General features: G+C 40.4%; 1 protein-coding gene across 1 annotated transcript in view; it reads right to left on the bottom strand.

Moving 5' to 3' along the window:
• The window catches only part of TNFRSF1A (TNF receptor superfamily member 1A), a 931685-nt gene that overhangs the window by 338678 nt on the left and 565296 nt on the right, over positions 1–27711 (bottom strand). The window contains exon 4 of the mRNA XM_044079564.1: positions 2655–2798. Coding sequence (XP_043935499.1) covers positions 2655–2798 — 144 coding nt within the window. The remainder of the gene's footprint in view (positions 1–2654; positions 2799–27711) is intronic.

Below are 27711 nucleotides of genomic sequence, written 5' to 3'. Positions count from 1 at the left end.
ATACAAGTACAATGGGAACATGAGGTTAACACTTTAAATTCTCAAAGTCACAACCACAACATGCAACATGTTAGGAAGTACAGACTTATGGGTTAACTCACAGGACAATGTGAGCATACAATCCACTTCATTCTGAATAAGATACAAATGCTCAAAGGGCAGTCACAAACAGCATTTTACCAGCAAGTTTATGGAATGCATTCCTACTACCAGTATAGAAAAAAAAACAAGTCATAAGGAGCTGAGGTTGACATAGGCTTGGTATACAACAGACCCCAGAAGCAAAAGAGTACTAGGATTTCAACAGACAGCCTTTGGGTACAGCCCCTGATCATCAGTATAGTACAGTCCTTGGTTACACACACACACACACACACACACACACACACACACACACACACACACACACACACTCGCACGCACGCAAACACAGTGCCAGTTCATTAACATACTGGTATTCACACTTCACAGTATCCAACTGTGACTGTACAGCAATGTACTAAAGGCACATGCCCACAGCCTCAGTACATTTCATCAGTCTAGAGCTTTCATACACACTTACAACTTTCTGTATTCCAGATCGATCAAGCAGTGACATATTAACTGATACAGAGCATCAGACAATCAGTATAATAATGCACTGGTATTCACAGTCACAGACTGTACGTAACATAAATATTAGAAAAACAGTAAAATAATGAAGTGGGATTCACAACTGCTGCCTATGTGCATATTAACAAATCAATAGTGCGACAAAGGTCCAGAGTGCACCATCACTATCTTTGTGTACAGCATTTGGGTTCACATTCACTGCATCAAGTAGTGAGTGAGATATAAACTCACAGCTTAGAAATACAGTGTCAGATTACCTATCTAGTAAGGTACTAGTACACACTTACTGACTCTTTAAAAGTAACAAGAGCAATATTGTACAGGAGTTCACAGCTACAGACTCTTTATAAAGTACAAAATCAATGCACTAATGTTAACAGGTTGTGCAATTACACTGTTTGTGCAGAATATCAGCTTATCAAATGCATTAACACAGTAGAATTTATACAGTCTTTGTGCTCAGTATACTTTAAATGCAGATAGAGTAGGTGTAAGTGTGAAACTTTTCCATTCACACTTGCATCACTTGTGAACAGTATCAGACTGTTGATACACTGCTGTACTAGGTTCACACCAGCTGCATATAAAATATTAAAACAGTGCAAGAAACATGTCTGTGTGGAAGATTTTCAGTCCATATATCTCTAGTTAATCACTGTATATTAATCAGATCAGACAATAGTAGCAGAAGTAGCGAACTTAAACTCGTCTTAAGCCAAAAAAAAAAATTATAAATAAAAAATTTATAATTGTACAGCATTACTAAGTATTCGAAAGTAATCCAAGCAAGGCAGGCAGTTGGTTTCCTATTAAGAGTCACACACAGCCTAACAAGATGCTACAAAACCGTCACTGTGGAGAAGTGGACATACTTTCCTTGTACAGTTTCGACTGTCAAAGCACTTATGTAACAACGCATACAGTCTACATGTGAGGTAAACCAACTGCTAGTGACACAATGTACTAAGGTTCACACTTGGAATGTTTGTGAATGGCATCTTACTGTTAATGCAGTAAAGTGGTGATATTTGCATTCAGCACTTTTCTGTACAGAATCTCAATATAACCAAGTGTACTGGTTAAAAATTGTAGCCCCATGGGCCTTTTCCTGTGGCAAAGAGGGTGAAGCCTTGACTAAAACCAAGGAAACCAGGGTTAATTTAACACCACTGTCACTGGAACAGGCAAGGAGGGGCCCACTCATCTCTCCTACGAGACAGGAACAGTTTGCATATACTTTGACATTCATGAGGTGGTGCAGTCTCCCTGGTGAAGACTGGAGTGACCACTGCTCATGTTCTTGGGGGAAGGGGAACAGGGATGATTACAGGAAATGCCCCTTGTAAAAGTGAGGGGACACGCTCCATGGACAGCCCACTACATGCCTTTACTGGTGCTTTGCCAAGTACATGCATGGATAGGACCAAGGAGAAAAAAAAATTTGAATGACCCCCTGATCACTGCTGGATTGTGACCTTTCTTGGTAATCTCTCAGAAAGAGGAATGAAATGGCTGATTTGTCAATAGAAGATCTGATGGTCATCAGGTAGACGGGACAAAAATTCTCAAGAAAATTCATATTCCCTAAACACATCATGAACAGTATGCAAATTATTTATAAAGCTCAAGTGCACATCATCTCACCAATTAAGTTTCACAGACACTGTATACAGGAGTGATGTGGTATACAAAGGCATTAGGTTTCTCACTCATGGCCTCAGTACACAACAGCAACATGCTGGTGCACAAGGTGCTATATTTCACAATCACAGCCTCTGTACACAGCAGAAACATGTTAGTGCACTGTGGCACAGATTTCACAGAAATAGCCACCACAGACAGAATTAACACACTGGTATACAGTGGTCCTTGTTTCAGTAACACAGCCTCAAGGCACCTCATCAGCTCTCCAATAAACCTCTACCAGCTTTGGCACCAAACTAAAACAACCATGTAAGGACATCACAGGTCATACGCTAATCTATGTTTCACATTCACGTCACAGTTGCATTGCATATAATTAGCAGTCAAATCCTACTCACATGTTTTTAGAACATTGTTGCACTGTGTGCAAGGTCTGCACTCATATTTGTCACTTGCAAGCTTCTCTTTGTAGTGTCCATCTCGACAGCCACACACTGTATTTTTTGTGGTAGTGCACTCCGATTTTATGATCTGCCCAAGAACTGAAAAACAAATATGCAAAATTATAATAGTACCTTCTATCCATAAACACACAAGCAAGTTTTTAAACATCAGTCCAAAGAGAACTTGCACACAAACAATTACAGCTTTGTTCTGCAACTCTTCAAATATGTTTCATACTCCAAAATGTCATTTGTGACTGTGAGTGATAAAATGCCACACAACAAAAATGGCTACTGTTTACTGCACATTGAAAAAGGAAAATCTGCAGTATCCCTCAAAGTCTCAGAAAACACAGTATGCAACCTATATCCCTGAAATATGTTATGCAAGGAGTGACTTTCACACCCTCCACACCACAAAGTGTCTGCTTGGTTTGTTTACTACACATTCACATGCATGTTAGGACAGCACCAGATTACGCAAACAGGGTACAATAAATGCAATATGGAGAGAGGTCACACACACACACACACGTGCACACGCACACACACACACACACACACACACACACACATGCGCGCGCACACACATACACACACACACAACACACACACAAACACATGCACACGCACACACACCTAAATGTGTATGTATTTGGCATAAAAATCTTCCCTCCCCACTGCGTATTATCTAGAGTTTGCTTATTATTAATTTTCACTGATAAATATTAACATTTGTGCGTGTGTGTGTGCACAAGCATCTCCATATTACTTTTTTTATCCTACATTTGTTTATTCCGATTCTATCCTAACATGCAAGATTAGTGTCTGGGATGTACAACTGAAACATTTTTACTACTAGAGGTGGTAATTGTAGGGGAGAGTAAACAGAGGGCAACAGACAGGCAGAGAGAGCAAGAGAGAGAGAGAGAGACAGAAGGGAAAAGTTTCTGGGCTGAATAATGCAGCAGTCTTTTTTCTCTGTGAATTAAAATAAAAAAGTGCCATAGCAGACTCATTATGACCGGTGCTGCTCCCCATTCAGGAACAAAAACTATAAAGGTCCATTCTCTGACCTGGTGCTCTTAAAGTGGAGCACCAGGTGGAAAAAAAACAGACTTAATTTCAGTAACAGTAAAAACCTGCTTGGTACAACTTAGATGACACACAATGCTGAAGGAAGCTCTTTAGTCCTGACCACAGAAGCAAAATTCAGTTCTGTACTTACATTCAGAAATGCAAGTACAGAAAGATACTTGTGATACACCCCAAGAAACTGGCATTTCCTGATTGTGCTCCCCAAAACCTTGTGCCTTCGGCAGCTGCCCCCTATCCCCATCCTAGCTCCACAGGTGAGAGAAACTTAATTTAATTCCTAAGGTGACACCGTACAGCTGCTCACAATTACTAGTATGTCTGCTAGACCATAAGTTTGACATCATCTGTATCAAATGCTGGCGAACGTACGTTACTAAGCTAGGACTACTCAACAAATGTACTTTGTTAGTGTGACTTTATACCTTTTGTGTTGCGTATCCATAAACCTGTGTTATGAATATAGAACTCTATTGTTTTGTGATTTTTAACTAAAATTACATCTTTCAGAAAGTTTTGAACAATTTGTAACAGTGTTCTTTATTCACTGAGGTAGGATGACTCAGTTCGCTTTAATGAATTTGTCATTAGGCTTCAGCAGTTAAATGCCTGGCATGTTAGCGCTTTTAGTCTTTGCAGGGTGGTCAAATCATACCTTTTTGATCTGTAACTCAGGAATCCAAGAATGTTGTAAATACTAGATATCTTAGTGACAAAGTCACACAGTAAATGTTATCAGGTGAATACCTGGGCTGCAGTGGAAGAAACAAGTTATACAAATCCACATATTTAAAGTAAAAATGTGATTATTAAATGAATTCATGTTGATGCATACCAGAAGCGGAACTTTCACCTAGCAATTAGAGCTTCGCAATATTACAATCAGCTCTGCATTTTTACACACACACACACACACACACACACACACACACACACACACACACACACACACACACACACACACACACACACACACACACGCACACACCGAGACACACACACGCACACACCGAGACACACACACACACACACCGACGCGCGCACACACACACACTTTTAAGGGGTATTCAGAAACAAATAGCATAGTGCATTAAGCAAAATATAGCAGTGAGGAGTGATGCTCGGAGGTAGGTGACAGAGACAAGAGCTAGTGTTACTTCACTAGTAGGAAAATACAACATGCACTTCATGCAAAACAGTGTCAGTATGCTAATGAGAGCCATATCATATGCAAATGATGAGAAAACCTGATGGGAGTGATTCAGAAATGTATAACATTTTCTGCAATGAGTTACACTAATAGGCTTATCTGAGTACCATCATTTTTCAGTCTACAAGGACGTTGCTCATGGTAAAGGAAAAGTCCACCTTAGAAGTAAAAATAAATGTTTTTTTCATTGTATCTTTGTTTTCAGAGCTACTTTAAACCTTCAAAATCACTGGAAGTGCTTCTTATTTTAATGCATTTCCCTCACAATGGCAGATGATGGGGCCTGCTTTGGTAACATGATCTTGTTTTCTTGCTTTCATTCCATCTTTCCAGAATACATTTCAAGTCCTTTTTATATTGCTCATACTATACATAAGGAAGTGGTATTGTTTTCTCATGCTATTAAGATTGAATGGCAGGACTGTGAAGCACTGTTATCTAAACACACATTCTAAAACAGAGCTACTTCTATTTTTCCCTGACTGAACCTCATTTATATGTCTGTCAGAGCTTGCTCTATGCTATAAATAGCTGTTAGCTACTTCCAGCAAAAAAAGTAGGCAAATAGTAAATGGCAGAGTGGTGTAGCCGATGCATTGTCACCTCACAGCAAGAGGTTCTCCAGTTCAATTCTCGGCTGGGGTGCCTTCTGTGCAGAGGCTGCATGTCCTCATGTCCTTGTGGGTTTCCTCAGGGTGTCACAGTTTCCTCCCATGTTACAAAGACAAGCTTTTGGAGCGTTTCTCCCTGGGCTTCTGCTGAAAACTGGCTTTGTTCCAAGTTGGACTTTTCTGGTAAACAAATAAATAGCAGGCTTTGTAATGGGATTGTTTTGTAGTTCTAAAAGAATCAACAGACCTTCCCCACACTCTCATGCTGGGGTGTGAAACTCACTAGAGTAAATGATCCTTGCTGTACATTTACAGGTGACAAGTAGTAGGACTCCAAACTAAGTCTATCTGCTACTTCCTCATGGGAAGTTGTTTTCCTCTCTCTCATGAATAATGTTGAATTAAAATGTGTTGTACTAGTTCCTTAAGTATTTCTGTCATGTTCACCCTTTTTATCCTGTTTTGTATTTATTTATACGTTTCTAACCAGGAAAGTGAACTGGACCCAGCTACATTGGCAAAGATAATAAATGCACTTAGCAATACAAAGAAAAAAAATACTGACAGAAAGACATTGACAAAGACTGCATGGGCAACACATAGCCAATGTGTGACAGTGAATAAATAAAACATTAAGCAACATTTACTAGAATGTATACATTAATAATGCTTAACTCTACTATGTTATTAGAAATAAAGTGTATGCACCCATATATATATATATATATATATATATATATATATATAAATATATATACATATATATATATATATATATATATATATATACATACATATATATACACATGAGTGTGTGTGTGTAATGGATAACTAGATTATATGCCTGTGATGTAGGTCCTTTCAGCAAAAACAAATCAAAATGGAAATTTTACGTAAATGTATATGTATGTCTACACATAAACACACACAGATATATAAATATATATATATATGTGTGTGTGTGTGTGTGTGTGTGTGTGTGTGTGTGTGTGTAAACCTTGGCTCAAGATGATTGTCACTGTTAAAGTGACATCCTGACCCCATGTGCAAAAATGGGAAAAAGAGGTTGAGGATGAATATATATATATATATATATATATATATATATATATATATATATATATATATATATATACACACACACACATATATATATATATATATATATATATATATATATAGATATATATATATATATATATATAGGCCCCATTTAGATGATCGAAGTTTCAGAACTTCAAATTCCGGCCATGGCCGGGACCATATGATCGAAGTTTTAAAACTTCAAACATTTAAAAAAACAAAACAAAAAAAAAATATTCCTAGATGTTTATGCTATTTAAATATACCAAATCCGAGATTGCACTACAGCGAGGAAAAGAGAAAATTTCCCATTCCACGCTGTATGGAGATCTTCGTTTAGGTGTTTGAAGTTTTAAAACTTCGATCATATGGTGTCAGCCATATGAAATTCAAAGTTCTAAGACTTCAATCACCCAAATGGGACCCATATCTATATAGATATATATATATATATATATATATATATATATATATATATATATATATCAGTGTGTGTGTGTGTGTGTGTGTGTGTGTGTGTGTGTGCACAAAAATGTATGTAGCATGTAGAATACTATATATGGGATGCAGTATTGTGTTTAAATGCACATCTGACGTGTGTGTGTGTGTGTGTGGGGGGGGGGGTTATAAATGGTAAATGTCTCAGTACTTTACAAGAAAAAGTACTTTTCTCTAAATGTCACAGAAATCGTTGATGCTACATTTAAGTTATCTTAACATATAAACTATTATAAATAACATTTAATGCTTAGTATTTCAGTGCTATGTTGCTGCTTATGTAAATTTGTCAGAAGAGGTGACAATTGCCTTTAAACATCTGACAGATCTAATTGCTTTGTTTTGCTATGAAACGGAAGTGCTCAGTTCTTCTCCTCTCTAAAATAAAAACAGGGGAAAACAGTTTCACAGCTTTCTGTCTTTTTATATCAGATGCTGTGCTCCTGACATTAGCAGAATTAATTGCCTATTTAAGACTGACAGCAGTACCTGACAGGATAAATTACAGATTTAATGGTGTATATGATATGTCATGCAGGTGGAGACAAATTCCTCTGCAAAGTACGTGAGAAGTTGAGCTTAAAAAAAGAGTAGGTGGGCTTTCCCTTCCTTTGACTCCAATGCAAGGAAATAACAGTTTTAAAAATTACAAGCTGGTTTCTGACACCTACACAATGCTGGAACCATACTGTAAGGAGAAAAGAAACCAAAAGATTAAGTTAATCTGTCTGGTCAACATATGCTAGTGGTCACCTTGTGGAAATGGAATTTATATGATACTGAAAAAATGTGCTCTTATTGCTGATGTTCATCGTGTTACCCTGCTGCAGTCATCACATTTGGGTTATCCTGTCGTCAGGCGGTCCCGCAGTCGGCCGGAATTCCAAAGTCTTGGTCCGACGTCGGTTGCTGTTGCCTCATCCCTGACGTCAGTGCGCCCCAGGGGTGTATATATTGCAACCGACGCCATTTTCTCCAGTCTTTCTAGCCGCGCGGTGCCCGAAGCAGAAGCAGTTCGCAAGTGCCGGTCGGATGACTCCTGAAATTGTCGAATTCGAATTTCAGACCGAAGTCTTCTATAAAGCTAAGTACCTCATTGGGGAAACTTTTTTTGCCTCAGACCGATGTCAGAAAAAGTTAACAACTGCATTTCTTGTGGGAAGCAAATACCTCATAAGGATTTTCATTCTTACTGCATACCTTGCCTAGGCCCTGATCAAGACGTCACTTCTTGTCGGTTTTGTGCTAGGTTTAATAAGCGTACTATTAAGAGGCGATTTGATTTCGCACGACACTTTTTTGGTAGAAAATTTAACTATAACATGCCGTCGGAGCTATCGACTACCGGCGTGTACAAAAAACGCAGGGATAAGGACCGACAGCCTAGGCCTAAGCCAGATTCCGAGGCCTCGGTTGATCCGGTCTCCGGTACACCGGTTCTCAGTGAGGCTCCGACGCAGCCCCTGACTACCGCAGATCTGGAACCCGAGACCGCTACGGATATTTTGTCGGATTGTACTAGGCCGATGCAGCCTTTTACTTCAGGCCCTTCCGACGACTTAGCTTCTAAAGACGTCGGCGCTACAGAAACACCATCGGTTTCTGAAGGCATTTTCAGACAGACGACTCTCACCATTAAAACGTTTTCGAAGTCTAAGACTCCTTCTAAATCTAAAAAGACTGCACTTCAGTCTCCTGTTCAAGGCCCTATGCCTAAGAAACAGATGCTCAAAATGGCTGAAGATTTGATTTCTCTTATCAGGGGTTCACAGCCCCCTCCTGACAAAAGGCCTAGACAAGAGGAAGACTCTGCTTCCTCTGAGCAACTGTCCATTTCTTCAGATTCCTCTGAGGACCAAGATTATTCCTACTCTCCTTATGAAGATTCTGATGCTGAGGACTCTATTCCCTCAGCTTCTCCTCCTGAGGACTACTCCTTTGGGGAAACCTTACACACTATGAGGGAACATTTTCACTGGGAAGGTCAGGACTACTCTGATTCCAAGAAAAGGCTCAGAGAGTTTCTCTTACTCCCCCAACACAGACCTCTAGCCATCCCACCTGTGTTGGACAATGTGGATGATGTCTATTTAGAATCCAGTTTCAACCCTGACTCTCTTCCTCCTGCTCCGGCTAAGTCTGACAGATACTACAGAGTACCTGATTCCCACAAATTTCTTTACGAAAGCCCAGTAGCTGACCCAGAGACTATCTCCCAGGGTCCCAAGGGGCTAAGGTTTCTATGGCTAAAAACCCAGTACCTTCTGAGAGGGATTCCAGAGCACTAGACAGGTGGGGGAAAAAGGTTTACACCTCAGCCACATTAGCTATGAGGGCACTAAATTGTCAATTTCATATGCTTAAGTATCAGCAATTTCTAATCTCTCAGTTAAAGCAAAGGATAACCTCCCTACCCCAACAATCTAAATTGAAAAAAGTACAGGATTTGTTGCACGCCACTGAGCAGGTGGGCAAACAGACCTTACAATGTGGGTTTGATTCTTTGGAGGCCTCCTGCAGAGCAGATGTCACTGGATCGGTTATACGTAGGCATGCTTGGTTAAAGGAACAAACTCTGCCTGATCATGTTAAAGCAAAACTACTAGATGCTCCCTTACAGCAGGATGTTCTTTTTGGAGTTAAAGCAGAAGAAGTTTTAAAGAAAATGGAAGATAAGGCAAAATCAATGCAGACAGTCAAAGATTTCCTACAAGTACAACCCCCTCGCTTCAGTAGAAACTGGCCAACAAAAAATTGGTCCTTTCCAGCTACTGACAGACCACAGAGGGGTAAATACAGGCGCCCAAGGGGCACAGGACAACCACAAGCCCAGTATAAACCTCGCCTATGGGGCACTACAACACAGAAGGGAGGAGAAGACAGGTCTCAACCCACCAGAAGGCAAACTCAATGACTTGCACCTCATCTGGCCAAGCAGTACTCTCTTGACAGCCCCCTTGGGGGGAAAACTCGCACTTTTTGCAGACAACTGGCACATGGTCACAAAGGACAAATGGGTCCTAGACATAATTTTACGAGGATACAGATTCCATTTCCACACCTTGCCAATGAAAAGAGGAATGCCAAACCTGCCACAAAATCAATGGGCAGAGGCTCAAAAACAAATTACAGCTCTCATGGCCATGAGAGCCATTCAACGGGTACCTATTCAAGAGCAAGGCCAAGGATTTTACTCAAGGCTCTTTCTAGTACCCAGAAAGGACAATGCTTGGAGACCAATTCTGGAACTTTCAATTCTAAACACTTGCTTACAATTTCCCAAATTCAAGATGCTAACACTACAGCAGCTACTTCCCATGTTGGGCAAGGAAGCATGGCTAGTAACGTTGGACCTCAAGGAGGCATACCTGCATGTCCCTATCAGACAAAGTTGCAGAAGATACCTCCGTTTCATTGCAGGTTCAACCCATTATCAATTCTCTGCACTGCCCTTTGGCTTATCTACTGCGCCCAGAGTTTTCACAAAATGCCTGGCACCAGTAATTGCATACTGCAGACAAAGAGGAATTCAAATATATCCATACCTGGATGACTGCCTCATCCAAGCAGAAAGCAAAGACATTCTCTTACATCATCTGGCCTTTGTGAAGCATCTATTAAATTGTCTGGGGTACACAGTAAACAAAAAGAAGTCAAAACTAGTACCCTCACAAAAAATGACATTCCTGGGTGCCAGCTTGGATACAACGGCCCAGAAGGCTTATCTAACACCAGACAAGCAACTACAACTGACTCAATATTTCAAGACAATGGCAACAAAGACCCAATTAACTGCAAGAAAAATTCTGCAGGCTTTGGGCTTCATGGCATCTTGCATACTAATAATACCATTTGCAAAACTGCATATGAGGAAATTACAGTGGTACCTAAAAAGCATATGGTCTCAACACAGCCACAGCTTGGACACAATGATATCTCTCATTCCCTGCCTTCAACAGGAGTTTCTATGGTGGTCACAGGCATGTCACCTCAACAAGGGTCAGCCTTTCACCTTGCCCCCAACCAGACAAACTATCACAACAGATGCTTCAGACTACGCCTGGGGGGCACACATGGCAGGAAAATGCATTCAAGGCCTATGGACTGCAGAACAAAGAAAACTGCACATAAATCAAAAAGAGATGCTAGCTGTACAGAAAGCTCTGACAGCCTTCAAGGATCTACTACATCCAGGACAACTTGCAATAAAGATGGACAACACCACAGTAATGTGGTACATAAACAAACAAGGGGGCACACATTCCTACCCTCTTTGCAGGCAAGCAATGATCTTATGGAACCACAGCTCTGGCCTACCAAGTCCAGTTACAAGCTCAATTCCTGCCAGGACAGAAGAACACATTGGCAGATGACCTAAGCAGAAACATCAAAGATCCCCACGAGTGGAAACTAGACCCACAAATATTTACAATGATAACTCAGAAATGGGGCCTTCCAAACATAGACCTGTTTGCCAGTCCTCAAAACTACCAACTGACAAAATTTTGTACAAGGACATTCCACCATCAAGCTTGGAAGGTGGACGCTCTCTCCTTCAGTTGGAAAAACCTGACAGCATATGCCTTTCCTCCATTACCTCTCCTCACAAAGGTTCTTTTGAAGGTCAAAAAGGAGAAACCACGACTGATTCTCATAGCCCCAGACTGGCCACGCCAGCACTGGTACCCGCTATTGAAGAATATGGCTCACAGCCCACCATGGATATTGCCTCAAATACCCCATTTGCTCATGCAACAAAACAAACAGATTCTACACAGCCAGCTCAAAACTTTAAATCTGGCTGCATGGCAAATCTACTAAACATCCAACCAGCTCCTCTTTCACAAGCAGTTCTGGATGTTATTCTGGAAGCCAGGAGGCCAAGCACCAGGAAGGCTTACTCGGACAAATGGAAAAGGTTTTGTGCCTGGAACCAAGCTAAAGGCCAAGACATAACTCAACCTCACATTCCTCACATTCTGCAGTATTTAGCTGAGATGCTGCACAAAGGACTTTCCTTTTCCTCAATTAAAATCCATGCTTCAGCTATTTCAGCTCACTACGACACGAATCCACCTTTATTTTCAAATCCTCTTCTAAGGCAGTTCCTCAGAGGGGCAAAAAACATTAGACCACCTAGGAGAGCTCCTACACCAACATGGGACCTCAACTTTGTACTGGAAAAACTAACGCTACCTCCCTTTGAACCAGCTTTCTCTGCAGACCTTCAGTTCCTATCTTGGAAGACTGCCCTGCTCCTGGCAATAACTTCAGCTAGGAGAGTCTCAGAACTACAGGCACTAATGGCAGTGGAACCTTTCCTCATTTTTCATCAAGACAGAGTTTCTCTACGAACTAATCCTTCCTTTATGCCTAAGGTGGTTTCCAGTGTAGCTTTAAATCAAACCACCCACCTACCCACCTTCTTCCCCAATCTACAGAACAAAGGTGAGAGACTCCTGCATTCCTTGGACATTCACAGGCAGCTTCATTACTACTTGGATAAAACTAAGACTTTCAGAAAAACTGACCAGCTCTTTGTATCCTATGCTACAGCTTCTCAAGGGAGGGCTATATCCAAGCAAACCATTTCAAAATGGATAGGTCATTGCATACAGTTCTGTTATACCCATCATGGGAAACCAGTTCCTGCTACCATTAGATCCCACTCTACCAGGGCAACAGCTACCTCTACAGCCTTTCTCAGGGGGGTTCCTACCAAGGAAATTTTAAAAGCTGCAACTTGGAGTTCTGTACACACCTTCACCAAACACTATCACTTGCCTCTTTACTCTAAGTCCAGGGCGGGCTTCGCCACTGCAGTTCTGCAGGGCCTTATTGCCTCCACTAACCCTCTATGATACCTCCCCCCTACCTTAGCTTTGGGATTCAACCCAAGTGTGATGACTGCAGCAGGATAACACGATGAACATAGTACAGTTTTGTACTTACCATAAATGTAGATGTTCGAGTGTTCACCCTGCTGCAGTCCAGGTTACCCTCCCTCCATCCCCTCTGATCTACTGGCTAAATCTCTGCTATGCCTTACTGATGTATTTGCTTATAGCTGAAGGGATTTTGTGTTTGTGCAGTGTTCACACCATTTGGTACTAATTCTGATCACCCTTTTGGGGGCACCTGACATCTGGGGCAAGAAAAACTGAAGAAAATGGCATCGGTTGCAATATATATACCCCTGGCGCACTGACATCAGGGATGAGGCAACAGCAACCGACGTCGGACCAAGACTTTGGAATTCCGGCCGACTGCAAGACCACCTGACGAAAGGATAACCCAAGTGTGATGACTGCAGCAGGGTGAACACTCGAACATCTACATTTATGGTAGGTACAAAACTGTACTTTTTTGTTCTTCTAGGAACTGAAATGAAAGGAGGGAAATGTTATGAGCACTTCTAATGGCCTAGATATTTACAAAATAGATGTTATTTTTATAATTATTTATTGCATGTCCAGTTTGTCCACTGACAGCAAAACTGATCCAGAAGAATTTGGTAATATGCAGATACTGTGACTGTTGACTCCGAAGATTGTCTTCTGGATAAAAAGCTGCATGTAATGTCATTAGGTGGGGTAATTTTGTAAACTAGGTACAAGAGATATTGGTATTAACTATGAGAACACAGATTTTCTGAGTACGATAGCAGCAAACAAGGTGACTCAAACCAGTTGTCTTGAATGACACAAAGCAAAGTTATACTTTGACAATGTGCCAAAGTTTTAATATTGGGCTGGAAGAATGCAGCAAAGCATTTGCAGAAACAGAATCCAAGAGTTCTAAGTTTGTAAAGAGTAAAACATATGAACTGTGCAAAACAACAACTGTAGTGAATATCTGCAAGGAATATGGATACTCCCTGACTTGAGAACAAGTCCAGAAAGTAGTGAATGATTTTAACTGATGCAGATACTAAATATAATAAAACGATACTGAAACAGACAAAACTAAAATCAGGTCCAAGTGCATTATTATTCTAGTCCAAAATAAACATTTTAACTAATGCATTTTTAGATAGTTTTGTACTGTCTAATGAAGTGATCTCCCCCACCTCACTATCTTTTCTTGTTAGCTAGCCCTGTGAAGTGACAGGAGATCTTTTATAATGGAATGGAGGAGGACACGAGAACAGCTCTATCAGTCACTGTGGTGTAAACTACCTCCATCTAAAGATGAAAAAGTAATTACTTCAGTAGGCTTTGAGCCTGGAACCTCCAGAGGAAAAATAAATGTAATAATTTACTTTCTCAAGACAAGTGGCAGAAAGTCAGTATTTTGTTTTTGAATAAATCCACACTTGTTCCTTACTATCCTGAAAATGACTGCTTCAGGTAAATGAAGAACTGTGAGAGATTTAATCAGTGATAAGAACAACTGCTTCTGAAATGTCATAAAGAGATAAAGAAAAAAGTCAGGCATATCTCCAAAGTAGGTAACATGCAGAACTTGACTTATGGGCATAACAAAGACAGACTGTGGCTTAACCTGAGACATACTGCAGACGAGAGCTAGACATTTGCCTCCATTCCAGTAACAATATAAGATTTTAGCTGAAGCAAAGCTTTATATTAGAAAAATCATTAATTATGAAGAAATACATGGGGCATTTTTATTACTTTTACCCTCTTTTTGGCAAAGACATCCATGGGTTTTCCCTTCTGTTGAAACTGACCAGGGGCAACTACCACAAGATCCTTGATAGGATTGGAGTTATTCTCATAGGACAGGGCCTGTTTGACACATTCCAACCCTCAACCACTTCTTCTGACAGCCTGGATGATACAATTTCATTTCCTATTATGAACCTTTTTCCAAGGATGTGCATCAGGTATTAGAGGAGGCTAAGAAACATGTTAGGTGAAAATCATATTTGGGGAAGAGGAAGAGATGCTGATAAATGTTAGTACTTATTGCTAATTAAATGTAATTGGATGATTGGGTTTTTTTGGAATGTATTTAAGATAGTTACATTTTGTATGATGTATCCGTTGAAGACAAGTAGCTGAGGTATCAGATTTTGAAGTAAAAGGATATCTATTAGCTCTACCCTGTTGTTGGTGTTTTTTGAATTTATTCAGATATTCGTGTTTATATAATGTCTTCTGAGGGTGGAGAGGCTGATCCTGGCATTTCAAAAAAACTAGCGGAGGTGTGCAAGCTGTTATTCACTGACATTATGGGGGAACGTGAGGCCAAGCTGATGGAGACAGATCTATGGAGTACGATGGGTGAGCCTGAATCTAATGAGCAGTTCATTCAATTGGAACAGCTCATGGTAAAAGAGATGAACTTGTTTTATGACAGCAAATTATTGGAAAAGTATGTGAGCCTCAATATTACTCCTAGGGGGCTCAGAGTAGAGAAACTGACAGCTTTTGATTTTATTGAGGATGAGCTGGATTTCCTGCAAGAGTGGAGACAGATTTCGTTAGAATGTATGCTTGGTTGGCTTTGGTTCTCATTAGAAGAAACCAACGTCAGGGTGAGAAGTCGCAGCATGAGATTATCGGCTTGCAAAACAAATTGAGAACTTCTTTGCCTGCTGATGGTTTTTCTAAACGAATGTGTGATCTAAGGGGTAAACTGAATGAGAACGGTCAGTACTGGAGAGGAAGAAAAGCAAACTGTCTCATGATATCAATGACTTTCGAAGTGGTACAGTCTATGGTTTGAAGAGTTCCCAACGTTGTGGGAGGGCCAGAACCACGGGAAAGTTTGCTGCTGCTTCGAGAGGATTGTGAGAGTGGTCGGTGTCTTTAGAAGAGACTGTGGCTTCCAAAAAAGCGTTTCTTTCAAAAACATTGAATTAGACTTGTCATCCAAGTCTTCTCAGAATGTGGAAGTGAGTGGGAGTTCGTCCACTTCAGCCGTGCAGCAGGGAAAGGCCAGGCGGAATCGACAGAGGGGCAGGAAAGATAGTTAGGAACTTGTGGAACTTTTGTTTTTGAACATGCTGAAAGAGTATGTAATGTAGGTTCTGCAGTTTTAGACAATAATCCTGTGGACTATCCTTCTTTCCAGTATGGTAATGTTTTTCTAATGATACAAGTACTAGTACAGATGTATTTAAAGTTGTCAACTTATGTCACTTACCTTTAGGTGAGATGGCTCTTTGGCTGCTTTCTAAAGGTTCAAAGTTTGTGCCAGCTAAAATTCCTACATTAGCAGATTTATTGTTAGATGTCAAGAAATTCTGCAGGAAATTGCATTTGTTTATTTTGGAAAAAGAAAGTTTAATGATGTAACTGTTGTAAATAATGTGAATGTAAATGTGGATGCAGAGTTCTTGGATGAAGATGATAGTTTGCTAAATGTTTCTATCTATGATTATCCTATTGTGGATGAAAATGAGCAAGACAATGTGGTTGGCAGCTCTGAAGGTTTGGAAACTGGCTATGGTAGATTGATGGTCCCTGTTTTTCCCACACTTAGTGAGTTTGTGCCTCCCAAATTGTCTTCTGCAGTTATGTTGTTTGAGCAAATTTTGTGTAGAAAAGTTGAACATTAATTTTTTTTAATTTGTTAAAAAGGATAAAAAATACAATATTACTAAGAATGAGTGGGAAACATTAAACTTATTAAGATGTCAGCTTTCTAATTTTGTGTTCAAACAAGCAGATAAAGGCGGGAACTGGGTCATTATGTCAAAGTCACAATACAATAAAATGTTTTTTGATTTATTATTAAGGCAGGAGGATTACCTGAAATTAGGTTTTAATGAGCAATTGTTAGAGCTTTGAGAGAGTAGGGAAAGATTGGGCTTCTTTAGTCGGGAGAATGTAAAGAAATTACATATTGAGAAGCTTGTTAACCCTTTTTCTATGCTCTGCCTAAGATACACAAAAGCTTTATAGATCCCCCAGGAAGACCTACTGTTTCAGGGATAGGCTCTTACGTGCAAAATGTAGACCTGTTTACTGATTCTTTTTTGAAAAAATTTTTGGCCAAAGTTCCTGCACATGTAAAAAATACTGCAGAGCTTTGTGAGGAAGTAAGAAGCATTCCTTGGCATGAAGATTATTATTGGGTGGTGGCAGATGTTAATTGACTTTATACTAATATTCAGTTGAGATAGGGGTTGGAAGCAATCTGGGAGTTTATGGGTGATGGACCTAGGACAACTTATGAGACAAGACTTTTGGAGTTTTGCCTAAGTCACAACTATTTTGTTTTTGAAAAAAAGTATATCCTACAGAGCAGGGGGGCGGCAATGGGTGCACCATATGCACCTACTTATGCCATACTTTATATGGAATTTTTTGAGAAAAAATTCATCTGTGGCACCAGTTTTTTTTCAAGAGAATGTAGTATTTTTAAGAGATACATAGATGATTTGATTTTCTTGTGTAAAGGTGACCCTAAGAGGTTTGATGATTTTTTTTCCCACTTAAACACCACTGAACATGGTTTGAAATTTTCTATAGTAAGAGGTGATTCTAAGGTGATATTTTTGGATGTTGAGTTTTACGGGGACTCAAACAATAGTGAGAAAATTCAGTTTAGACCTTACAGGACTTTTTGCATGCATCTAGTATGCATCCTCCCCATTTGAGTCTTAACCTGTGGGTGAATTCAAACGCATAGCTCGGAATACCTCTGATGAAGCATGTAAAATGCAATTTTTATTGAATACTAAAAAAAGGTTATGGTCAAGAGGTTATGATGAGAAGATATTAAGCAAGGCTTTAAAAGGGAGCTTAAGTAAGAAACAGTTTAGTAGGGGTAAATATGCCAATGTTAGATTAGGTTATCAGGAGGAAAGGGAAATGTTTTTGTTTCTAAATATTCTGATTTCTCTGAAATTATGAGAAGAATGATCGTGGAATCCTGGCATGTAATAAGTGGAGATGCCCATGTGGGAAAATTTTTTCCTAGATTGTCAAATTCTCATATGGACGCTATGCAAATTTGAAGGAGCTTTTGAACATGGCCCAGGGTCAGATTCAACAGGATGCATCTGGCATGTTCCCTTGTGGCCATTGTAAAGTGTGTGCCCATGTTAAGAATATTATGGGAGGTGGGATGAATGGTAGAAAATTTGTATACAAGGGGAAGTTTAGCTGTTACTCATGTGCTGTAGTTTATGTTATTGGTTGTGACTGTGTTAATACCAAGTGGTATGTAGGACAGATTAAAAGGGCAGTAAAATCCAGGATTTTAGAACATCTTCGGGATATACGAAATGGTAATTTAAAAAGTCCTGTTGCTGAGCATTCTTTGACCGTGCATAATGGTAACACTTGAGGTCTTTTCTTTTATGTACTGGCCCAGCCTGTATTTCAGAGGGGGGTGATGTAGTTAGAAGGTTATTAGAGTTAGAGAGCAAGTTCATTTTAAATTATAGGACACTTTCACCAAGGGGTCTCAATTTGGAAGTACATTTAGTGTATTAGGATGTTGCACAGTGTTGGATTGCATATTATTATGATGGGTTTTGTATTAGTTTGATTTCATAGTTTCTGTCTTGAATTTTGCTAATGAATTTTGTTAATATTTTTTTGTAAAAAGTTGTATAAGTAGAATACAATCAAATGTGATGTTGACAGATTGCCAAGTAATTTACTATGAATAGTTTAAACAAATTAAATAATATACTATACAGAGTTTAAATAAAATACTTAATATATATTTTATAAAATAATAATATGCTGAATACTGTTTAGGGTTAAATATTAGTATAATGATAAATGCTAGTAATTATTGCTAATTAAATATAATTGGATGATTGGGTTTTTTGGAATGTATTTAAGACAGTTACATTTTGTATGATGTATCCGTTGAAGACAAGTAGCTGAGGTACCAGATTTTGAAGTAAAAGGATATCTATTAGCTCTACCCTGTTGTTGGTGATTTTTTTAAGAGATTTTCTAACCAGTAACAAATGCAGGCCCAGATGCATCAGGTTCTTCAATGTTTGTGCGAGTTATTGTCTGCCAGACTTTCTTACTCTTTCATTAAATGTTGTCGATTGTCCATTTTTGCTCATCTTTCATGTCTACATTAATGCCAGTTAAAAGTTTTGAAAGGTGTTTTGCGTACATCTATTAAGTGGGTGACTCCTTCCTATGCGTTTAATTCTGTGCTAGAAAAGCTTATGTTTTCTCATTCGGAGCCTGCTCCTGAGCAAACTGAAGTCCTCATCTTGGAAAACTGTCTTGTTAATAGCTCGGACTTGTGCCAGACTTGTATCCAAGTTACAAGTCTTAATGCTGAATCATCCCTACCTTATTTTTCATAAGAGCAGGGTTTCCTTAAGAACTAAACCTTCATGCCTAATGTGGTTCCAGAATTTATCCTGAACCAGGCCACTCGTTTCCCAGTTTTCTTTCCAGCACCAAACAATGAGAATGAAAGGATTTTCCATATGTTGGATGCTCACAGGAAAGTCGGACACCATACTAACAGAACTAAAACTTCCGGATTGATGAGCAACTGTTTATTTCCAGTGAAGGCAACACATATTCTTTTTGGTTGTCCCTTATTGTTTTTTGTTATTCTCATCACTGGCATTCAATTCCAGAAAAAGTAAGGGCGCAAATAATTTGTTCTTTGACTACTTTGGGGTTTTTTTTGGAAAGGGTTGGACTCTAGAAATATCTTAAAGGCATTGATTTGGTCATCTATACAACATTAAAATTGGACTACTACTCTAGAACCAGGGCAGGCTTTGCTGAAGCTATTCTCCAGGGACATCTTCCTCCACTCAAGTTCTCTAAGTTTTGGTATTCATCCCTCATAGCTTAGGCTACCACAGCGGTGATCTAATGAAGATCACACTACTGCTGAGTAAGTAATCTTAGGTTCATGGATTGGCAGGTGTGTACTAGCCTAATGACCACAAGGGCATTTTTAAGCCTAGCCATGCATCCCAAATATACAAGTTCTGGTACCCTTGATAAATGTAAGCAGGGGCTTGGAAGATGAATCTTTAAAGGCTACCTGGGTCCATTAGAGACATAGGTGCCAAACCAGGGATGAATTTCCTGTTTGCCATCCAATTGTTGAAGTTACACTTCAATTGGGTTAGGCAGGAACTTTGCTTTACATGGATGGGGAGCCTGTTCCAGAGAAGGGGTGGTCTCTGGGATACATACTTGTCTTTTCAGCAGACAGATGTTCAAGTAGATCGCTGCTGCAGTTGCAATTCCAACCCCCAAACCCCTCAGCTTGGATAGATTGTGACAAGATGTTTCATTTGAGTTTCTTAAGGACATTCTCCTATGTCAGGAATCTCTTGTGTCTTTCTTTCAGGGAATGAAAGTTCTGAACATAGCCACTGTAGATGCACTTTAGTTCCTTCTTTCCTTATGCAGGTGACAGCTGTGCAATGTGGAAGGTGCCCTAAAAGCTTTGGAGACAAGCTGATGGGTGATTGTTGGCAGGAAGTCCAACATAACTTTGGCTACAACAGCGATCTACATGAGCATCTACTATTACAGTTAGATTACCTACACAAATGTACTGTTGTACTCAGGAATCTTCTGACTATACTCCTTATCTAATAAAAAGCATTTAAAAATAATTCATATTTAATGATAACCTAGCATAAATGTGTGATATACTAGTAGGAAAGATGCTTTAAGATTAACAGGATCCAATTATAGATCAAGACTGACAGAGTGAGGTGTCCAAATGGCTTGGACTACCTGAAATAATGAGAAAGTAAATAGTAATTTTTAAACAGATATCATATTGCTACATGCAGGATACAAAGGTTAAAGTCAAATAAGGCATGTTTATTTATGTTTCGTTAACTGAATAAATAAAGTGATCTGGAAAAAAGACCTTTTTTCTGCCACAACTCAGACCACCACTAGGATAAGGACCACTGCAAACAAAGAATAAATTGCATACAAAAATTTTACATAAGGTGCAGTACAAACACCAACAGTGTTACATTATGGCAGTGAAACATAAGCTGCAAAAAAAAATAATTACAAAACATTAAGTACACCTACGCTTCAGAGAAGAACATTAGAAACACTGTAGTAGACTTATTACTAACTAATGATTTAAGGCAGAGTTAGGAGTAATGTCCAGGCATTAGGGAAACTGGTGACACAAACTAGAACTATTGGAACAAAATTAGAAAGGCAGACAGTATTCTGAAAGAACTCAATAAAAATAACCCCCTCCCATTCTGTTATTAAACTCAGCAAGCATTGAAAGACAAAAACAATGTGGTAAAATGCAAATTTTAAAGCAATGTCTTCATTTAGTGTTCCAAAATTATTTGCATGTATTTTGTTTAAGATGGTGGTCATGGTGTGATTTTTTATTGAAAGACAGTACATTTCCAGGGTTTCTAATATTCTGGAATATCATTCCATGCAGCAGGTACTACTCTGGGTAATGCCTTTCGGCATCTTCTCAGGGTGAACTGTGATCTGTACAGCTGAATGCTGCTATTGCTTCTGAGGTTGTAAGTCTGGTTTCTGAGCACTGTCTGTCTAAGTGATCAATAATGTTCATATGTTAGTTCTAGGCAAACTGCCCTTGTGGGCCATTTTAAGCCTAGCCAGTTACCCCATGTGAGAATCAAACCCTGCATCTTGTGTCTGTAAGGTAAGCATCTAAACTATTATGCCAACCCCCCCCCCTGATGTTTAACAGCAAATTCCCAGCATGTGCACAATGATGATGATACACGGTTTCATGTGATCTCTGCTTATAGTAATACTCATAACACACTGTATCTCCATGTTCAAGGAGCAGCACTCATGATATTTGCAGTCACCAATAAAGAAAACAACATTAGTGCCCTAACTGATGTCAGGAAATGGCCATCTCCGAGCCCTATGCCCTATTTCTGTATTACTATAAAACGTAGTATTTAGATTTCAGCAGCTATCATTTAAGTATTATACAACATTCATAATATATTTGCTAATACCTCTTTGAAGCACAGCACAAGATCCATTAATTAGATGTTTCCCATTAACACCCACTGGTACAGACAGCAGCATTTAGGTTCCAATTTGGGTCAATTCCAAACTCCTTGATCTCTCTCTCTCTTAAAACCCTGCTGCCTCATGGTTTTGGCATCTTTCCAGGCTTGATAGTTGTTGCTGAAGCACCTACCAAGGGGAGAAAACGCTAAGAGAAGAAAGGAGCCACTTTTGAGATTTTAAGTATTTTCTTCTGATTTTTTGTTTAAAATTACTGCTTTGCCACCTACCTTTCGGCATTTTCCGGCTTGCTAAAGTTTATATCTGTATTAGAAACAGTATTTAGAACACATCTAGAGCCTGTTTACTGCATTTCCTGTGTTGCACTTAATTTAAAATTGTTTTTTTCTCTTAAAATTGCATTTTACCTAACTCTGGCCTAGCACTTAAGTGTGGGGTCATTTATTGCACTGTTCTGACTATTTTGCTACTTGTGTATCTCTGCTACCTTTAAACTAAAACAAAAAAACAAAAAAAAAAAATCTTGCTTTTTACCCACTTTCTGAAATTTAAGAAAGTTCAGTTACAGATTTGCTGTTCTGAACTGTTTGTACGTTTCTTGGAGGCCAGTGCTTGCTTGGGCTAAAGGGAAGTCTCTGTGTACACCAGTGGCAGTGGTTAACACTGAGCAGCCTGCCTGTCCCTGTAGGAGTGGTTACTGCCTACAAGCTGTAGTTTTATTGGCCATTTTGGGTCAATTCCAAACTCCTTGATCTCTCTCTCTTAAAACCCTGCAACTCTCTTTTTGTGCGGTCTTGCGCCCAGAGCAGCATCGGGCAGCGCCGCTCAAACATGTTTAAATTATTCCTGGCTCCACAAAGTCTGCTCTTCACTTTTTCCCTTAGAACTGCTCTAAATCTCAAAATAAGCACTCTGTTTTCATTCTAAAGCCCTGCACTTGCTCTTATAAGTAATCTCATAGGTAAACAAAAATAAACTTAAGCACTACATCCTCTTATACTCCTTTTAAGCACTTGCTCCCTATTGGTTCTTTCTGATCAGTCAATAAGTAGTTCCCTATATTAGTCAGGCATGTACAAAGGTCAGTTTCGAGTTTACTCTCCAGTCCAGCTGGCGAATCTGGGAATCTTGAGGCAATTTTACAACTGCCTTATGTATACAGACCACCCTCTCCTCCTCCCAACAAGCTCCAATATATGCGAGAGATGCAACTATATAGCCAAACTGGAGGCTAAGCTCTCTCAACCCAATACTGGCACAGCCTGTCAGGAGGAGAAAGTAACCACACACACCACAAATCCAGTCTCACATAGACCTATCGCATCAGCAAACCAAACACATAATCACATAAAAACATACTCAGAGGCTCTAAATAAAAATCTGCCTAAGCAGCAGAGACCTCCAAAGAAAACATCCAAGCAACCCCTACCACGAAACAATACCCACGTAGCACATAGCTCACAAAGTTAGTGTGCCACACAGTCACAGCCCTTAAGGCTAAACAACACACCTAATACACTTGTAATAGGTGACTCTATTGTCAGACACACTGACGTCCCACTCACCAGGCCGAACAAGGAGAAGGTCACTGTAAGCTGCCTGTTGGGTGCCAGGATCCGCCACATAACACAAACACTCAGGTCACTCCAAAGCAAGTACAAATATGACTCCGTCAGTGTCCATGCTGGTGTGAATGACCTGAGACGTACCTCCCTGGACTACATGAAAAAAGACGTAGAGGAGCTCTTTGATCATGTAGCCCAGGCCGGTATGACCCTGACCTTGAGTAGCATCTTAACCCTCACCAAGAATGATGCCACAGTATGAAGACAAAATGATCAATTTTAACAATTGGCTAAAGTATTGGTGTCATTCAAAGGGGATCCAGTGTCTGTCAGCCTGGGATGACATGCTCGACAAGCCACGTTGGTTCACTACGGACGGCTTGCACCTGTCACCCCTGGGTTTTTGAATACTGGCAAAGGCTCTTGCCTCCCCCATAGTGCCTTTTTTAGGCAAGGCTCAAAAGACAAACCCACCTCCATAGACAACACAAAGAAAAAAAAACTAAGGGTAATGCTGCTCAACACCAGAAGTCTAAACCTCAAGATGCACGCACTCGAGACTCTCCTCAGTATGGAGAATATCGATATCTGTGCAGTAACAGAAACCTGGTTCAAGGCTCCCGAGAGCACCCCAGCACTAACACATTATACTTCATACCCTGCTTTCCGGCCCCAAAACTTGGACCGAACCATAAAAGGAGGGGGAGTATCCATATTTATCAAAGATACCCACACCTCCACGTTAGTGGTACTGCACGAAGCATCGGAGACCATCCATGTGCTACTAACAGTGGGCAAAACTGCCTTTCAGTTTGTAGCCTGCTACAGACTACCCTCCCAAACACAGGAACCTCACTCAGCTTTCCTGAGAACACTGGAGAATATGAAGGTCTCTCCAAACACCATTATATTGGGTGACTTCAACTACCCAAACATAGACTGGGAGCACTACTCAAGCCCCAACACCCTCGCCCAATGGTTCCTAGAATTTATAAACTCAAATGCTATGGAACAACTGGTCACCACTCCCACAAGAGGGGAAAACATATTGGATCTGGTCATCACCAACATGGGGTCTCTATGTTCCACACCAGAGGTATACCCCTCATTGGTAAGATCAGATCATAAACAAATCTCACTGGACATCCATATTCCGTCCCCACCACTAGCCAAGGAAACCACGGTGAAGAACTTCTCAAAAGCAAACTTCATACTTCTCAAAACCGAGGTGGAATCCTTCAAAGCCCCCGGGCCAGTGGAAAACACGGCCCAAAATGCAGAATCCTTTACAAAAGCATTCTATGGACACCTACAGGAATGCATGGAACATGCTATCCCAAATAAAACCAAGACTCACTCCTCCAAACGCAGGAGACCTGTCTGGTGGACCCCGGCCATAAATAAGCTATACAACAGAAGGAGAAAGCTACTACATGATAGAGCAAAATCCCAAAAAGGGAAGGAGTCTCTGATCAGTACTAGCAAGAAACTATGATCCCTCATAAAATCATCTAAGGCCAGCTTCAAAAGAAAAATTACACAAGCCACTAAAGATAATCACAAGGCCTTCTTTAGTTATGTCAGAAACCTGGGAGGCAACTCCCAGATATGCTCTGAGTTAGTGCAAAATGACAAAAAATACACTGAACCCACAGACATTGCCAACATCCTGGCAGAAAGGTTCAGTGCAAACTCCCCCCCCCAAAAGAGCAAATGTCTATCGCAACAGAGTGTAGCCTTCCTGAGATCACAGATGCACAGGTGACAGCTGCCCTCTCCAAAGCGAAAAACACAGCATCAATGGGACCAGATGGTGTCCTGGGCTGCGTCTTACACGAGCTGCAAGAAGAACAAAACCCTCATATAAAGTCACTGTTCAATCTCAGTCATACTACAGGATATGTACCCAAGGAATGGCGTACAACAACAGTGGTCCCACTCCACAAAGGTGGTGCCACAACATACCCCGGAAACTATCGCCCTATAAGCCTGACTAGCCTGGTCTGCAAAGCTATGGAACGTATCATCGTGGAAATCATAAACAAAGACATTGGGAACCTCCAGACACTGGATCCTACCCAATTCGGCTTTGTTAAGGGAAGATCTTGCCTCTTGAACCTGGTCGACTTCTTTGAAACAGTTACCAAAGCCATAGATGAAGGGAAGGTAGTCCACACAGCCTACCTGGACCTCGCAAAAGCCTTCGACGCAATACCCCACTTGGGCATCATAAATAAGCTCACCAGCTTAAATATCAACCCCTATGTCACAAGATGGGTTGCAAACTGGCTCAGGGATAGAACCCACATGGTCAGAATGGCAGGTGCCATGTCAAACTCTAAACCAGTTACAAGTGGCGTACCACAAGGCTCAGTCCTGGGACCTCTCTTGTTCGGTATATATTTCTCCGAGGTACAGGCTAACATGGGTGGACTATGGCTGACCAAGTTCGCAGATGACTGCAAACTGGGTGCCGTAATCGACTCTCTGGCTGACACAAGCATCCTCCAAAAGGGTCTCACAGAGACAGATAACTGGTGCCAGAGCCATGGCCTAAAGCTAAATGCCAAAAAGTGCACAGTCATCCCCTTTGGGAAAAACAAAGTGCCCACAAATTACCACATAGGTGGTAATCCATTAAATATGGAAGAAGTAATTAGGGACTTGGGGAACCAAGTAGATAGCAATCTCTCCTTTGACAATCACATTGCCAAAGTGGTTAGAAAGACCTTCTATATAGCCCACCTTATCACGAAAGGGTTCACATCTAGATCAAGAGAGGTCATTGTGCCCCTCTACTCATCACTTATCAGGCCCATAATTGAGTACAATGCCCCGTTTGGGATGTACCTTACCCGACACATGCATCAACTGGAAAGACCCCAACAGGGGTTGGGAGGGTGGCCTAATGGTTAAGGTGTTTGCCTTACAAACACAAGGTGCAGGGTTTGAGTCTCACAAGGGATAATTGGGTAGGCTGAAAATGGCTCAAGGGCAGTTAGCTTAGTACTAACCTATGAACCTATGAAGTATCTCACCAAGAGGATCAATGGGCTCAAACAGATGCCCTATGCAGCTCGACTAAATAAACTCCAGCTCTACTCAGTTGCGTACCACCTACTCAGAGGCGATCTGTGTCTAACGTATAAAGCCATGTCCAACCCAGAATTAATGGACATGCTTCACCTCAGGAAATCCAAATCCCTTAGAGCTACACGCTCCAGGGACTTGAACCTCAGCACAGAAATAAATCGGACATTCTGGAGGGACAGATTCATATCCCAGAGGCTCCCCTCACACTGGAACAAAATCCCAATCCATGTTAGGCAGAGCCCCTCACTGACCCTCTTCAAGAGAAATCTTGAAGAGTGGATGGGAGATCATACGTTTACCCCTGGGATCTCTTCTGTGTCCCTGCTTGACAGAGGTACAGCAAACTAACCTTAAAAGGGCTACCTTCTGTGATCTACTATACAGAGGCACAGTCAACTATTCTAAAAGGGCGGCGAAAGCCAAACACACTCTGGCTAGGCTTATAAATGCCCTAGGACAGATAGCCTAATATCAACCTATGAACCTAAGATGCAAGCAATACAGCTGTACTTCTGTATAAGTTGCAAAAACCACAAACTGATACAGCAGTAACTAGGTCACACTCTCAAGAATATATACTGAAAAACAAATTTATAGAAATTCTATTTCAGTAGGTAGTCACGGAGTGTTTTTTTAAAGGACATAAAATTTCCAGGGTTCCTAATATTCTCTGGAATATCATTCCAGACAATGCCTTTCTGCATCTTCTCAGGGTGTCACACAATGTCAGAATTAAAACAGTATATACATTACACTGCCAAAGCTACACACACAGATATAACAGAACCCATGTCACACTATCAGCATCACACGTAGATACACTGGTATTCGTGTCACACTGCCAGGGTCACACACTTATACAACAGTACTCATGTCACAATGACAGGGTCATACACAGATACAACAGTACTCATGTCACACTGTCAGGAT

The sequence above is a fragment of the Protopterus annectens genome, chromosome 8.part0 (assembly GCF_019279795.1).
Source record: "Protopterus annectens isolate FY-2018-M chromosome 8.part0, PAN1.0, whole genome shotgun sequence".
In the NCBI taxonomy this organism is placed as follows: domain Eukaryota; kingdom Metazoa; phylum Chordata; order Ceratodontiformes; family Protopteridae; genus Protopterus; species Protopterus annectens.
Note: the sequence above shows the minus strand (reverse complement) of the source record. Positions and strands in the feature narration are given on the sequence as shown.